We start from the raw sequence: 12,623 nt of genomic DNA, 5'->3' as shown, positions 1-12,623 counted from the left end.
TAAGTCGAACATAAGGACACCTCAATATCAAATTGCCCGAGTATTGCAGACTGCCGCTTTCGATTCCACTTTACTCAATTATAGTACTAAAGCTTACAACATTCCTCTTAAATCCTTCCCAAGACTTCAATCATTATCCGATAACTTCAATCCAAGACTACTCAATTCAATGGCCGCTCTCACAACTACTCAAACGCGTTCACACGCGGGCCACTCTCATCATCACCATCATGATAATACATACCTTACCTCTACGAATAAGAACGATGCCGGTGTGCGGATTACTCGGATTGGACTTTATTCGAACTTGGGCATGGCGGTTGCCAAAGGAGTAGGAGGATACATGTTCAACTCTCAAGCTATGTTGGCAGATGCCTGGCACAGTGTCACCGATCTTGCCAGTGATATCCTTACATTGGCGACAGTTTCCTGGAGTCTCAAACCTCCAACCGAACTCTTTCCAACAGGCTTTGGAAAGGTTGAGAGCTTAGGATCATTGGGTGTTAGTGGCATGCTTCTTTTCGGAGGGATGTTCATGTGCTTGAATAGTTCTGAGATCCTGTATGCACATTTCTTCTTAGATGCCCATGCGGCCGCAGAAGCTGCCGCACATGCACATGGACATAGTCATAGCCATGGGCCATTACTACCTAGTTTACACGCTGCTTGGTTAGCTGCCGGTACAATCGTCGTCAAGGAATACCTATACCAAGCAAGTAAGTTGCCATTGGCAAATCATTCGTTGATTTATCACATGCTGACTTGAATCTCCACAGCAATGAAAGTAGCACGAGAAAGAAAGAGCTCAGTTCTAGCCAGTAATGCGATCCATCACAGAGTTGACTCCCTCACCGGTATCGTTACCCTTTTCGCAATTCTCGGAGCAAATTTCCTACACGAGGCAGCCTGGTTGGACCCCGTTGGAGGATTCCTCATCTCATTACTCGTGATTAAGGCTGGATGGGGCAATACTATATCAGCGCTATACGAATTGGCAGATAGGGGAATCGACTCCGAGGTCAAGGAGTCTGTCACAAAAGCGGTACAAAAGAGTCTGCTCAATCTTACAGAAGGGTCAGAAGTAGAATTACGAGAAGTCGAGGGTGTTAAGTCCGGACAGAACTATCTGATAGAGCTTCAACTTGCCGTACCCAAGGGATGGACAGTTGAGGATATTAGAGAAGTAGAGGATAGTGTCAGACAAATGGTCGGCTCAAAGGTTCGAGGTGTTCGACGAGTAAAAGTACGCTTTGTACCAAGAGATGAAGCTAAACCTTCCCTTTTCGATGAGTTTATCAGTGGAGATGTGAGCCCACGAGAAAGTCCTGAACCTGAATTGAATGGACACGACCACGATCACGATCACAATGGACATGCCCACAGTCATGACACTAAGAAGACGTTATAGTCGTTATAGAAGATCGTATGAACATTCATGGTTGGAGTTTGCATGGAATTGGAGTCGGCGTTAAGGATGGGTGGTAAGACTTCATGATAAGTCTTTTCAATTACAGAGGAGCAATTTGGCGTAGGGGGTGAAATTTCTACAAGATTGTACTCTATGCAATGTATCAAAATTTATAGAGCCATTATGATGGAAAACGATTGTCTGCTTTGATTGGTGCGCATCTAAACACCCGAACCACTTGGATTTGTGGCTTTCATTCAGGCTAAATGTGGATACTATTCCAACGTCAACTTTTAATAATCCTCCCTTTCTCCATAACCCCACGATAGAGGCAGGTCTAATTCTTTGTGTATAAAATAGCCCTTTCGTTCTTTTGTTCCTCTTAGATTTTGTGATATTTAATTCATTCATTGCATTCTCCATCAGGTCAATATTTAAATCGAGATCAAAAAATCAAACATGTCTCCAAAAGATGAACCTTTATACCTAGGATTTGACCTCTCCACCCAACAACTAAAAGGTATGTCCACGTGAGCATAGTTCCCTCATTCTACCGCTCTCTAATTTTTTCCCAAGCAATTGTGGTATCATCTTCCCTCAAAGTCCGATACGAAGCTAAAGTCGACTTCGATGCCGACCTCTCCAAATATGGCATCAAAAAAGGTGTACATGTCAATGAAGTCGAAAGAGAGGTTTACGCACCGGTAGCCATGTGGCTCGAAGCTGTTGATTTAGTTCTCCAACGACTTTCGGAAAAATCTTGTCCCTTTCACTTGATCAAGGGAATTTCAGGCTCAGGTCAACAACATGGAAGTGTTTACTGGAGCCAAAAGGGCGAAGAAGTGTTGGGTGCTTTGGAGACGAAAAAAAGTTTGGTAGAGCAGTTAAAGGATACGTTTGCGCATCCGTGGAGTCCTAATTGGCAAGATGCGAGCACGCAAGAGGAATGCGATGCTTTTGATCGGGAGTTGGGAAGTGAGGAGAAACTAGCAGAAGTTACGGGGAGCAAAGCTCATCATGTTAGTTCTGTCCTGTTAATTCTCGCATTTTATGTCGCAGGAATCATGCGTAGCTGGATTTGCTTTGACTAACAATACTTACAGCGATTCACGGGACCACAAATCATGCGTTTTCACAAAAAGTATCCAGAGGTCTACCGCCGTACTTCTCGTATAACCCTCGTCTCGTCTTTCCTGGCATCTTTGTTCCTTGGGAAAGTTGCTCCCTTCGATATCAGTGATGTTTGTGGCATGGATCTCTGGGACATAAAATCCGGATCTTGGAGCGAGCCTCTTCTCACTCTTGCGGCTGGATCTGATGGTCTTGCTTCCTTGAAATCCAAACTTGGAGAGGTACGAGAAGATGGCGGCGGAAGCATGGGCTCTATATCCTCTTACTTCACATCTCGCTATAACTTCCCCGCTGATTGTGGAATCGTTCCTTTCACCGGTGATAATCCAGCCACAATCTTAGCTCTCCCTCTTCGCCCCATGGACGCTATCGTCTCCCTCGGAACATCCACAACCTTCCTCATGTCAACCCCCAACTACGTCCCAGACCCCGCTTACCACTTTTTTAACCACCCTACTACAGCCGGTCTCTACATGTTCATGCTCTGCTATAAGAACGGAGGTCTCGCCCGCGAAAAAATCAGAGATGCTCTCCCGGCATCCAAAACCTCAGATCCATGGTCCAACTTCAACCAAGCGGCCACAGAAACCCCACCTCTCGCTCAAAAATCTCCTTCTGATCCCGCAAAATTGGCTCTCTATTTTCCCCTCCCAGAAATTGTGCCAAACGTCCGAGCCGGTACCTTCCGCTATGAATCCTCACCAAGCAGTACACTAAATGAAGCCAAGACACCATATGATCCAGAAACAGATGCTCGTATCATTGTAGAATCACAAATCCTTTCTTTGCGTCTTCGTTCGCAGAAATTAGTTACGTCACCTTCGAAAGATATACCGGCTCAGCCTCGTCGTATCTATCTCGTAGGTGGCGGCTCGCATAATCCGGCCATTGCGAAGATTGTGGGTGAGGTGTTGGGTGGAGTGGAGGGAGTATGGAGATTGGATGTTGGAGGGAACGCGTGTGCCTTGGGCGGTGCTTACAAAGCCGTTTGGGGCGTAGAGCGAAGCGAGAAAGAAGGGGGAAAGATTGGAAGTGGCAATGAGGCAAAGTGGAAAGGGGAAAGTTTCGAGGAATTGATAGGAAGAAGGTGGAAAGAAGAGGGCGCTATTGAGAAGATAGATGAGGGGTATAGACCTGAGGTGTGGAAGCAATATGGGAGTGCTCTTGGAGCATTCGAGGAGATGGAGAAGGTAGTTCTGGAGGGCGAGGAGAGGTTCAAGAAGTGATATTGCTGGTAGAGTTTTGGTAGGTGATGACTGACTGATATTCGGGCATCGACTGATGTCGTTTTACATATTTTTAGCTTTGTGGTCTAGCTTGCTCATAATATTACAACCTATCCCCAAAAACAAACAGACTTATATTGTAATCAGAGGATTAGCGAACTTCAAAAAAGGAGTAAAATAACATGGATAGAAATTCGAGGGGGTATCAGAAGACTACAAAAATCCTAACCATTGCGAAAGATGTAGAAAGTATGTGAGAGGCTACTGCAATACAAATTATTTGACTAAGGTAGAAAGATATCGGTCATGTAGAAAAGAAAAAGTCTCATGCCATGCGCACCCATTCGACGTCTAAATTGGGATCAGGGGGGTTGAATGGACCTTACCCACGCAGACATATTACAATCATTCCTCATAAGAAAAGGAATATTTATTATCAAAGATGTGTCTGTAAAATGTTCTGTGAGATAGAAACTAAACTAAACTACTGATACTGATACAGTATTCCACGGTAAATCGAAGATCACGCAAGAATGAATAACGGAAGATACAATTGTTGTATGCTATAATCCCACTTGAAGTAATCACCTATACGTGGGGAAGATGTAAGCTTTTTATGCTGCGAGTGTGGAGATATACTCCGAGTTGATGATTCTGGTAATGCTATTGTTGTCTGTTAAGATATCCCGCATCGATGAACCAGTAGAAGGAAATATGCTGGGAACAAGGTTGAGGAGTCTTTCGGCGAGGATTTGGGCGTCTTGCGCATCCGTCTTTGGTTGTTAAGAGATTCTTTCCTGGTCGATAATTGTTAAGGTGAGATGAGTATATAGCCAATCTTTGCTGTTAGTGAATGGCCTTCGGGGTATATTTAGTGTGATGTGATCCCACTTGCTAATAATATACTGGAACATAGATTCCCCTTAACAAGTTGAGAATCTGAAGCAAAAAATATGTTATCAAGAGTAGAGAACTTGTGACGGAAAAGCTGTGCTTGATATTGTGCAATCTGTTTGATCAGATTGTATTTGGAATCTCGGGATGACTTTCTATATTTTATTCTCAAGTTCTCATCAGGTAGCAAGTATAAACATTAAAATCTATTCGGACCCAAGCTCGTTTTCACTAGTATCATCGAACGCAAGAATTTGAGCACAAATATATCTGTACTCTGGATAATGAAACTGATGATTGCTACCTCACTACTTGTTTTTTTCTTCTTCACGTATAATAAAATGGCATGAGAAGTATCGATCAGTTATTCAACGAAATCACCAATCTTCATGATACGATCCGAGGTGATGTCTGCAAATCTTGAGGCTGAGGTTGAAATTCGGGCTATGAAGTGGGGCCGAATCTGCGTATGTGGAAAACCTCTTTATATGGAATTCCATTGATAGAAATCTTCAATCTTGCATAGCTAAGCAGTTCAAACTGTACAACTTTCAACCATACCATGAACTAGCTGTCCGACTACACTCAAAAACTTTGGAGTCCAAGTCTTTTGAATGTTATGTCGGAGATCTCTATTTTCTTTCGCGTATGCCTTTCCCAATAAGTAAGTACTATTACTGCTCCTATGTAACTTATACTAAAGTTCTAGGGATTTCTTGAACTCCTTAAGAAACTGGATCTTGGACAGATAACTAACTAGTCTGGGATCTACCTGTGGCAGGTTTCACTATTTGGATTGTGGAGTATGTAGGATGCGGCTGCGCAAGAGACATGGACGGGCGAAGTGTAATTCACCGTTGATCTCGGGGTTGGAAGAGTGTCAGCTGGAAAGGTCTGAAGGGAATCTGTCTTTTGACTTTCAAGCTATTTGGAATGACTGTTGCTGCTAAAAAGCCAAATTGAAGATTAAATAGGCGGTGACGAGGGAGCAGGGACGCGAAATTGAAAGACTGCAGCACCCGAGGTATCCAGTAACACGATTAATAAGAACTTTCAGAGGACTCTCCATTTTGATAAAATTGGATTGCAAGTAGCTCCGAAACAGAGAGTTCATAAGAAGAGCTAAGAAATTGCTTTTGAGGTGTTGAGCTTGGAAGCTTTCGTTGATGAATTCATAAAGACAATTGTTCGGGTGAGTGAAATGAAAGACATGGGGGAGCTCATGGGGCCCCGCAATGGTTCATCGTCAGAGCCAAAGTTATGCAATGTGAGGCTCGTCGAAGAGGATTATAATTAGGTATCAGAGTCGACGGTACAGGAAGTACAGGAAGTACAGTACATACAATACACACAGTACATACAGTACATACATAGTACATCGGAGGTTCATAGCCGAAGTTGCATTAGATTGCATTTATCCAGCTTTTAACGGTATGAACAGGTCCTCATCATCTGCAACATTCAAGCCACGAGGGCGTGATCTCCAGTGCACGACTCAGGCTCCGCCGTGGAGACTCTGGTTGCATGAAAATGGAGACTTCCACGATGGCTCATGAAATGACACACTTTGTCTTGTTCTGATTCAATTTGCGGACTTTCGCAGAATACGATACCGGGACTCGAGCATGTCATGAATGAAGACGAGGTAAACATTCACATTCACATTCACATCCACATCCACATTCACATTCACATTCATTGCTGTTACATTTCCCGAAAATTCAAGAATTGAAATGGGGTCTTGCCGATCAAATACGTATCCTTCACAACTTCCTTTCAAGGTTACTTCCAAGAAATCAGTAATCAGAAATCACAGGATTGGCGCGTGTATTGTACCTAGGTAACATCGTCTTCGAATGCCGATTTGTGGTTCACCCATGGAAATAAAGTCCGAGTCGTTGCTCCGTTCAACCAAGCTCCAACAACGTTTCAGATGTCAACAAACGAGATTTACACTTTGTGGGCGTTTAGTAATTCATTTCACATTTCACATTTCCACCCAACTTCAACTTCCTCTTATCAACCGACCGTTTTCTTTTTCTTTTTCCCACGATATGACTCGGCGGCGCATCTTTAACCTCGGAATCCTTGAGGGTACTCCCGCCTCGGAAGAGTGCCGAGTATGGCCGGTATGACAGGATTGTGCGAAGCGTAGACGAACTAGGTAGGTATTGATAAAGTAGCAAGGCTGAGAATCTGAGATAGATATAAAACTGGAGACTCCGCCATCGGATAATCCAATGATTGGATGTCGGTTGGGTAAAAATGAAGGGGGATATTTTGGCAGTTGGATGATATCTTGGAGGCTGGGAAACCATTTTATTGTAAACACAAGAGAGAAGAGGATGGAATTGAAAGTCAATCAGATACATCTCGAGAGGCAGAAGATTGAGAAACAGATTCAGACAATTGATAGTAGTATTGATTGAAGCGGTCGAAGTACATACAGCAAAACCTCTCCATAAGGATCCCTCTTATAAGGATAATCTCTCTATAAGGATATATTTTTCGATCCCAAAAATTTTTAGGGCTAAAAATGACCTATATCCTTAAAACCCTTTTATAAGGATATCCTTATAATTTCTGGTTTCAGGATTACGTGTATCCTTATCAAGCCAATAAAATTATCAGGATTTGAGCTATTATATAATAAATATAGTTGGATTTTAGAGTTGGGGAAGAGATTTGATTGAAATACAAGAATTGTTATATAAATGACCCGATCGGGACTAATCAGAAAGAAATTACTACTATATCGAGATTAAGCGGAATCTCTATACAAGGATACCTTTATATATCCTTAAAAAAGACTACAAAAACCGGTATCCTTATGGAGAGGTTTTACTGTATATAGAAGTATTAAATTCTACAGAATATCAATATCAATACTCGTACTCGTAGTTTATCTATTCTCTACCTCGACTTGATCAGGGCTAATCCCATTCTCATATATTCTCCACTTAGGATGAACTATAATTTATGTGACACTCACTGACAGAGCCCTTACCTTACCGTCGGACGCCGCGGGTGGTACACAGGACAGGTACTTCCACATACATGCTTTGCCCTTGAATTTTATTTTTATCAATAGAAAAACGTGCTGCTTAGATGTGCGGCGTGCGCAGGTCAAAGCAGCATGAGAAGCTTCTAGAAATAGCCAAAAGGGCAAAGAGCCCCAGAATGATCAATGATATCCACCTCCACAGGCAAAAGAGAAGAGGGAAAAGGGAAAAGGTGTCTAGTGCAAGCGAAGTGCTCGTCACGGAATTGAGATGGCTGAGCAAGATGCAAAAGAGTAAAAGAGAGGTAGGCTCAGGTAGGCTCAGGTAGGATATTCGGGTACGGAGTACAACATTAGCAATCGCAAATTTGCTCTCGACTCCTCCTCCCTCCGTACTCAGCAGGCATCAAGATGACAGCACGGACGAATAAAGTGTAAAGATTCCAGGGGCCACAAAAAATCTATTGGAAGTCGATGCCCTGCAAAGGAAGATCTGGATAGCACTAAAAAAGAAAGGAAGAGGAAAATAACTGGTAGCAACTTGGGATGAGCGATGGATTTGATTGACTGATATCATACGGCCATACGGACTACATCCAAACAAACCATACCATACATGCCATACATACCTACATCCCATACATCCATCCCATACATACGAACCATACAAACCATACCTACATACCTACATACATACATACCCTCCATACCTTACCACTCTATTTTGTGAATATCTAAGAGGTCGAAACCTTTGGGTGTTTATTGCCATCTATCATCCCTCCTCCCCCAGTCTCTCTCTCTCTCACTCACTCTCTCACTCTCTCACTCTCACACTCTCACTCTCACACTCTCACTCTCACACTCTCACACACTCTCTACCTATATTTCCAACCTCGATCATATCCACCCATTCGCCCATCTTGCTCATCTTAGATATCTTGTTGCGCTCCTCTCAATCTCTCACACACACACCCTCACGGTCTTCACTTCACTCCACTTCTCTTATCCTATGGGACTTTTTTTCGGTTCCCCATTCATACCGAAAATAGCCTTTGACGCACCTCGAGAAACGAACAAATTTGCTTGTTCGCAATCCCCCCCCAAGACAGCCATTTTCAAGGAGAAGAACAGGATAAAGACAGAGAAGAAGGCTACCAGGTATATACGAAAAAGATAAGAAAGAAAAAAGAGAGACAATAATCGCAAAAAAGCAAAGGCGAAAGCGAAACCCCCAAAAGTAAATAAATCCCTACTCTTTTTTTCATAAATACTTTAACTTTTCCTCCTACCTTTCTTTTATATATTCCTCCCTTTCGCTGTCTCTCTGTCTCTCTGTCTCTTCCTCTCTCTCTCTACCCTACCAAAATGGACTTTTGACGTCTGGTTTTGTGTTGTATGTATGCTGCAGCAAACGGAGTTGGGGAGTTCATGTTCTTATTGAATATATTCTAAGAGCTTCTATAAGATTCTAGCTAGGGAAAAAAACTTATATTCACCACACGCCACACACAACCTACCTCCTGCTAGGGCTGTTACCACTGGTATCACTCACTATACCTAAGCCATTACAGCAAAGCCAACCGTCATATCATATTTTTTTATTTTTTTTCCCTCTCACAGTCTGTCCAACCACAATCGTTCGTCAGACCGGCTACACGCACCCACGGTCATCCCAGCGGGAATTATTATCTATTCTCAATGTCCTTTAACCTCTTTTCAAAAACACCAAGAAAACCAAAGAAACCTGAAGATAACGAGGAGGGGATTCAAACGGATTCGCCTCGCTCAAAATCCCCACTAAAGAAATCTTACTCAAGATTAAGCAAAAATAAAGAAGAGGAAAATATTAAATCAGAGGAAAAACAATCAGGCTCAACAAAATCCAGCCGTATTCGACCAAAGTCGAGTGTATACCCGTCGCGAAATTCTTTCGATCCAAATACTACTCATCCTTTAAACCTTCCGCCAGATCAACTGCGGAGGTTATCAACTCAAGTCAGGATGTCGGAACCTATGGATATCGACGTTGACTCTCCTGCCAGCGCTCGCAATCCTTCCCCACCACCTCCAACCAATTCACAATCAAACACGCAAGCAAGCTCATCAAAACCAGCAGAGCCTGCTCGTAAGCTGTCCTCCAAGTCTGCTCCAAAGCCTGCTCCTCAGCCAAGTGCACCCAATGGTGACAATGCTCCAGCTAATGGAGAGGGACCACCCCCTCCCCCACCAGCTCACAAATCAAACCCGACAAGTCCTCAAGCAGTAGCGCCACCAACCCCAGAAGAAGCAGAGACATTCAAAGATGCGGGAAATAGATATTACAAGGCTAAGCAGTACAAGAAAGCTATTGAAGAATACACCAAGGGTTCGTGCCTTCAAAAGGGTTTAATACATGACAACTGCTGATATTTATCCTATTTGTAGCTGTCGAAGCGATGCCAACATCATCCACCTACATCAACAATCGTGCTGCTGCTTATATGGCTGCTGGCCAATACTACCAGGCTTTAGAAGATTCCAAGCGAGCTGACCAGCTTGATCCTAACAACCATAAAGTACTTCTACGATTGGCTCGAATTTACATCAGTATGGGATTACCACAAGAGGCTATGGATACTTTTGGCCGCATTCAACCACCACCTTCAGCAAAAGACATGGCTCCAGCTAAAGCTATGTTGCAACATCTTGCGGCTGCAGCAGACGCACTCAAGAACGGAACTGGATCAATGGCAATACACTCTATTGAGCAGGCAGAAAGATTACTTGGTATGGGTGTACCCAAGCCACGCAAATGGCAATTAATGCGTGGTGAGGCCTATCTAAAAATGGGCAATGTCAATGCTTTGGGAGATGCACAAAATGTTGCCATGTCTTTGTTACGAGGAAACAGCCAAGATCCTGAGGCGCTTGTTCTGAGGGGTAGGGCTTTATACTCTCAAGGCGAAAATGAAAAGGCCATCCAACATTTCCGACAAGCTTTGACATGCGATCCTGATTACAGAGACGCAGTCAAGTATTTAAGATTGGTCAGAAAGGTTGATCAGTTGAAAACCGACGGAAACGCGGAGTTCAAGGCTGGGCGATACCCAAATGCCATTGAAAAGTACAGTGAAGCTCTCGCACTCGACCCTACAAACAGAGGAACAAACTCCAAATTACTTCAAAATCGTGCTTTGTGCAAATCTCGTCTCAAGGATTATGCGGCTGCTATTGAGGATTGTGATCAAGCTCTTCAACTTGACCCTTCATACAGCAAAGCAAAGAAGACAAAAGCTACCGCTCTTGGCGAGTCTGGCCAATGGGAGGAAGCTGTACGCGAGCTCAAGCAGTTGCAAGAACAAGATCCTTCAGACGCTGGCATTGCTAGGGAGGTACGAAGAGCTGAACTCGAGTTGAAGAAGAGCAAGAGGAAGGATTACTACAAGATTCTTGGCGTTGAGAAAGACGCAGATGATAACCAGATCAAGAAGGCTTATAGAAAGGCAGCAATCATCCATCATCCAGATAAGAACCGGGACGATCCACATGCAGAGGAGCGATTTAAGGATATTGGAGAAGCCTACGAGACCTTGAGTGATTCTGAGTAAGTTTGATCTGTTTTTCCTGACATCACCGCGCAGTCTAACACAATACTTCAGGAAACGTGCACGATACGATAGTGGTGTAGACTTGGAAGATCCAATGGATGGCTTTGGAGGCGGTATGGGAGGTGGTGGAGGAGGAATGAACATTGATCCAGGTTAGTCTACAACGTCGATGTTCCAAATAACACTGCTAATTTTGTCAATAGAAATCCTCATGCAAATGTTTGGAGCCCAGATGGGAGGGGGCCGTGGAGGTGGAGGTGGTTTCCACAGTTTCGGTGGAGGTATGCCGCAGGGAGGTCGCGCTCGGGGCGCTCCTCAAGGCTTTCCAGGTGGATTCTCGTTCCAGTGACCTGATGAAGATCCGAATCAGGATATCAATCAAGATCAATCCACCTCTCACAACACATCAAAAAGTTCGCGTCAAAGTTCTGATTTCACAAAAGCTTCTCATGATCCCGACGGAACATGGTGGCTACGTAAAGCATGGATGGGGTTCCTACTGGCGGGCGTTCTTCTTCCTCTTGATCTCTTGGCCCTTCTAGCTTTTTTAATGGCCGGAGTGTACATTTGCATCAAAACCACCATTTACGTGCGTCGAAAACGCGACGCGTCATAGAATTTGGGGATTAGATTCCATTGCAGGCGTTTTCTATCGTGGATTTTCATTTTTGATCCCAGCTTTGAAAGCATGATGAAAGGATAACCACATACATACTGGACAGGTTTTGAAACAGCATCAAAAAATTTGAAGAGGGTAATGTGACAAATGAGGAATTGATGTACATGTCTGATGATATTTATCACAATGACATAGGATTTCTTTTATTACCTTAACTTAAATAGACTATTAATGAACATAGTTTGAAACATCCTTGACAGAATTCAATAATGTGATTGTTTGAAAGAAACGTTTACAATGTGAATTTATATTACATATCCAATGCCGACCTTCTTTCCTTCGAGTGTTCCCCTCGGAAAGTCCTCAAAAGTAGCAACGAGCACCCAAGTGAAGACTGAATCCGGATAAAATAGGGGCCGTCTCTCACGTGTCACCTTTTTATCAAGCGAAAGGCTGAAATTAAACCTTGCCTTACCCTTCACATTTGTGTGTTGTGGTGGGGCAGTATCTTCTGAAGAACCGCTTTCAGTAGAACTTTTCCAACATCATATTGCAAAAAACTGGCAACAAAAGTTATTTTAAGAGCTCAGGATACAAACTCAAAAACCAGATAGGGATTCCACGTACAATTTTACAATCGTGCATCAAGTCTTCTTTCTATTGCTAGCTCTTGTCTCGTCCCCAACCATTCAACGAATAAATCTAAAAATTATTATGACTCGATAGCGGAGTCTCAAAGAATGCTACAGATGTACAT

General features: G+C 43.3%; 3 protein-coding genes across 3 annotated transcripts; all 3 read left to right on the top strand.

The window, feature by feature from the left end:
- Positions 1–169: 169 nt before the first annotated feature.
- On the top strand, positions 170–1,408 carry EAE98_001677 (uncharacterized protein; the record flags this gene model as incomplete). The annotated part of the gene is made up of 2 exons (XM_038949296.1): positions 170–716; positions 777–1,408. The coding sequence occupies 2 exons, from the start codon at positions 170–172 to the stop codon at positions 1,406–1,408; spliced, it is 1,179 nt and encodes a 392-aa protein (XP_038814281.1).
- Positions 1,409–1,867: 459 nt separating this feature from the next.
- EAE98_001676 (uncharacterized protein) lies at positions 1,868–3,765 on the top strand (the record flags this gene model as incomplete). The annotated part of the gene is made up of 3 exons (XM_038949295.1): positions 1,868–1,928; positions 1,985–2,427; positions 2,512–3,765. 3 exons carry the CDS (start codon positions 1,868–1,870, stop codon positions 3,763–3,765), a joined length of 1,758 nt encoding a protein of 585 aa, XP_038814280.1.
- Positions 3,766–8,477: 4,712 nt separating this feature from the next.
- Positions 8,478–12,116, top strand: EAE98_001675 (uncharacterized protein). The gene is made up of 5 exons (XM_038949294.1): positions 8,478–9,053; positions 9,126–10,025; positions 10,085–11,243; positions 11,299–11,399; positions 11,451–12,116. Exons 2-5 carry the CDS (start codon positions 9,359–9,361, stop codon positions 11,594–11,596), a joined length of 2,073 nt encoding a protein of 690 aa, XP_038814279.1. The 5' UTR covers positions 8,478–9,053; positions 9,126–9,358; the 3' UTR covers positions 11,597–12,116.
- The last annotated feature ends 507 nt before the right edge of the window (positions 12,117–12,623 follow it).

Source organism: Botrytis deweyae, assembly GCF_014898535.1.
Source record: "Botrytis deweyae strain B1 chromosome Unknown BDEW_003, whole genome shotgun sequence".
Taxonomy (NCBI): domain Eukaryota; kingdom Fungi; phylum Ascomycota; class Leotiomycetes; order Helotiales; family Sclerotiniaceae; genus Botrytis; species Botrytis deweyae.
Note: the sequence above shows the minus strand (reverse complement) of the source record. Positions and strands in the feature narration are given on the sequence as shown.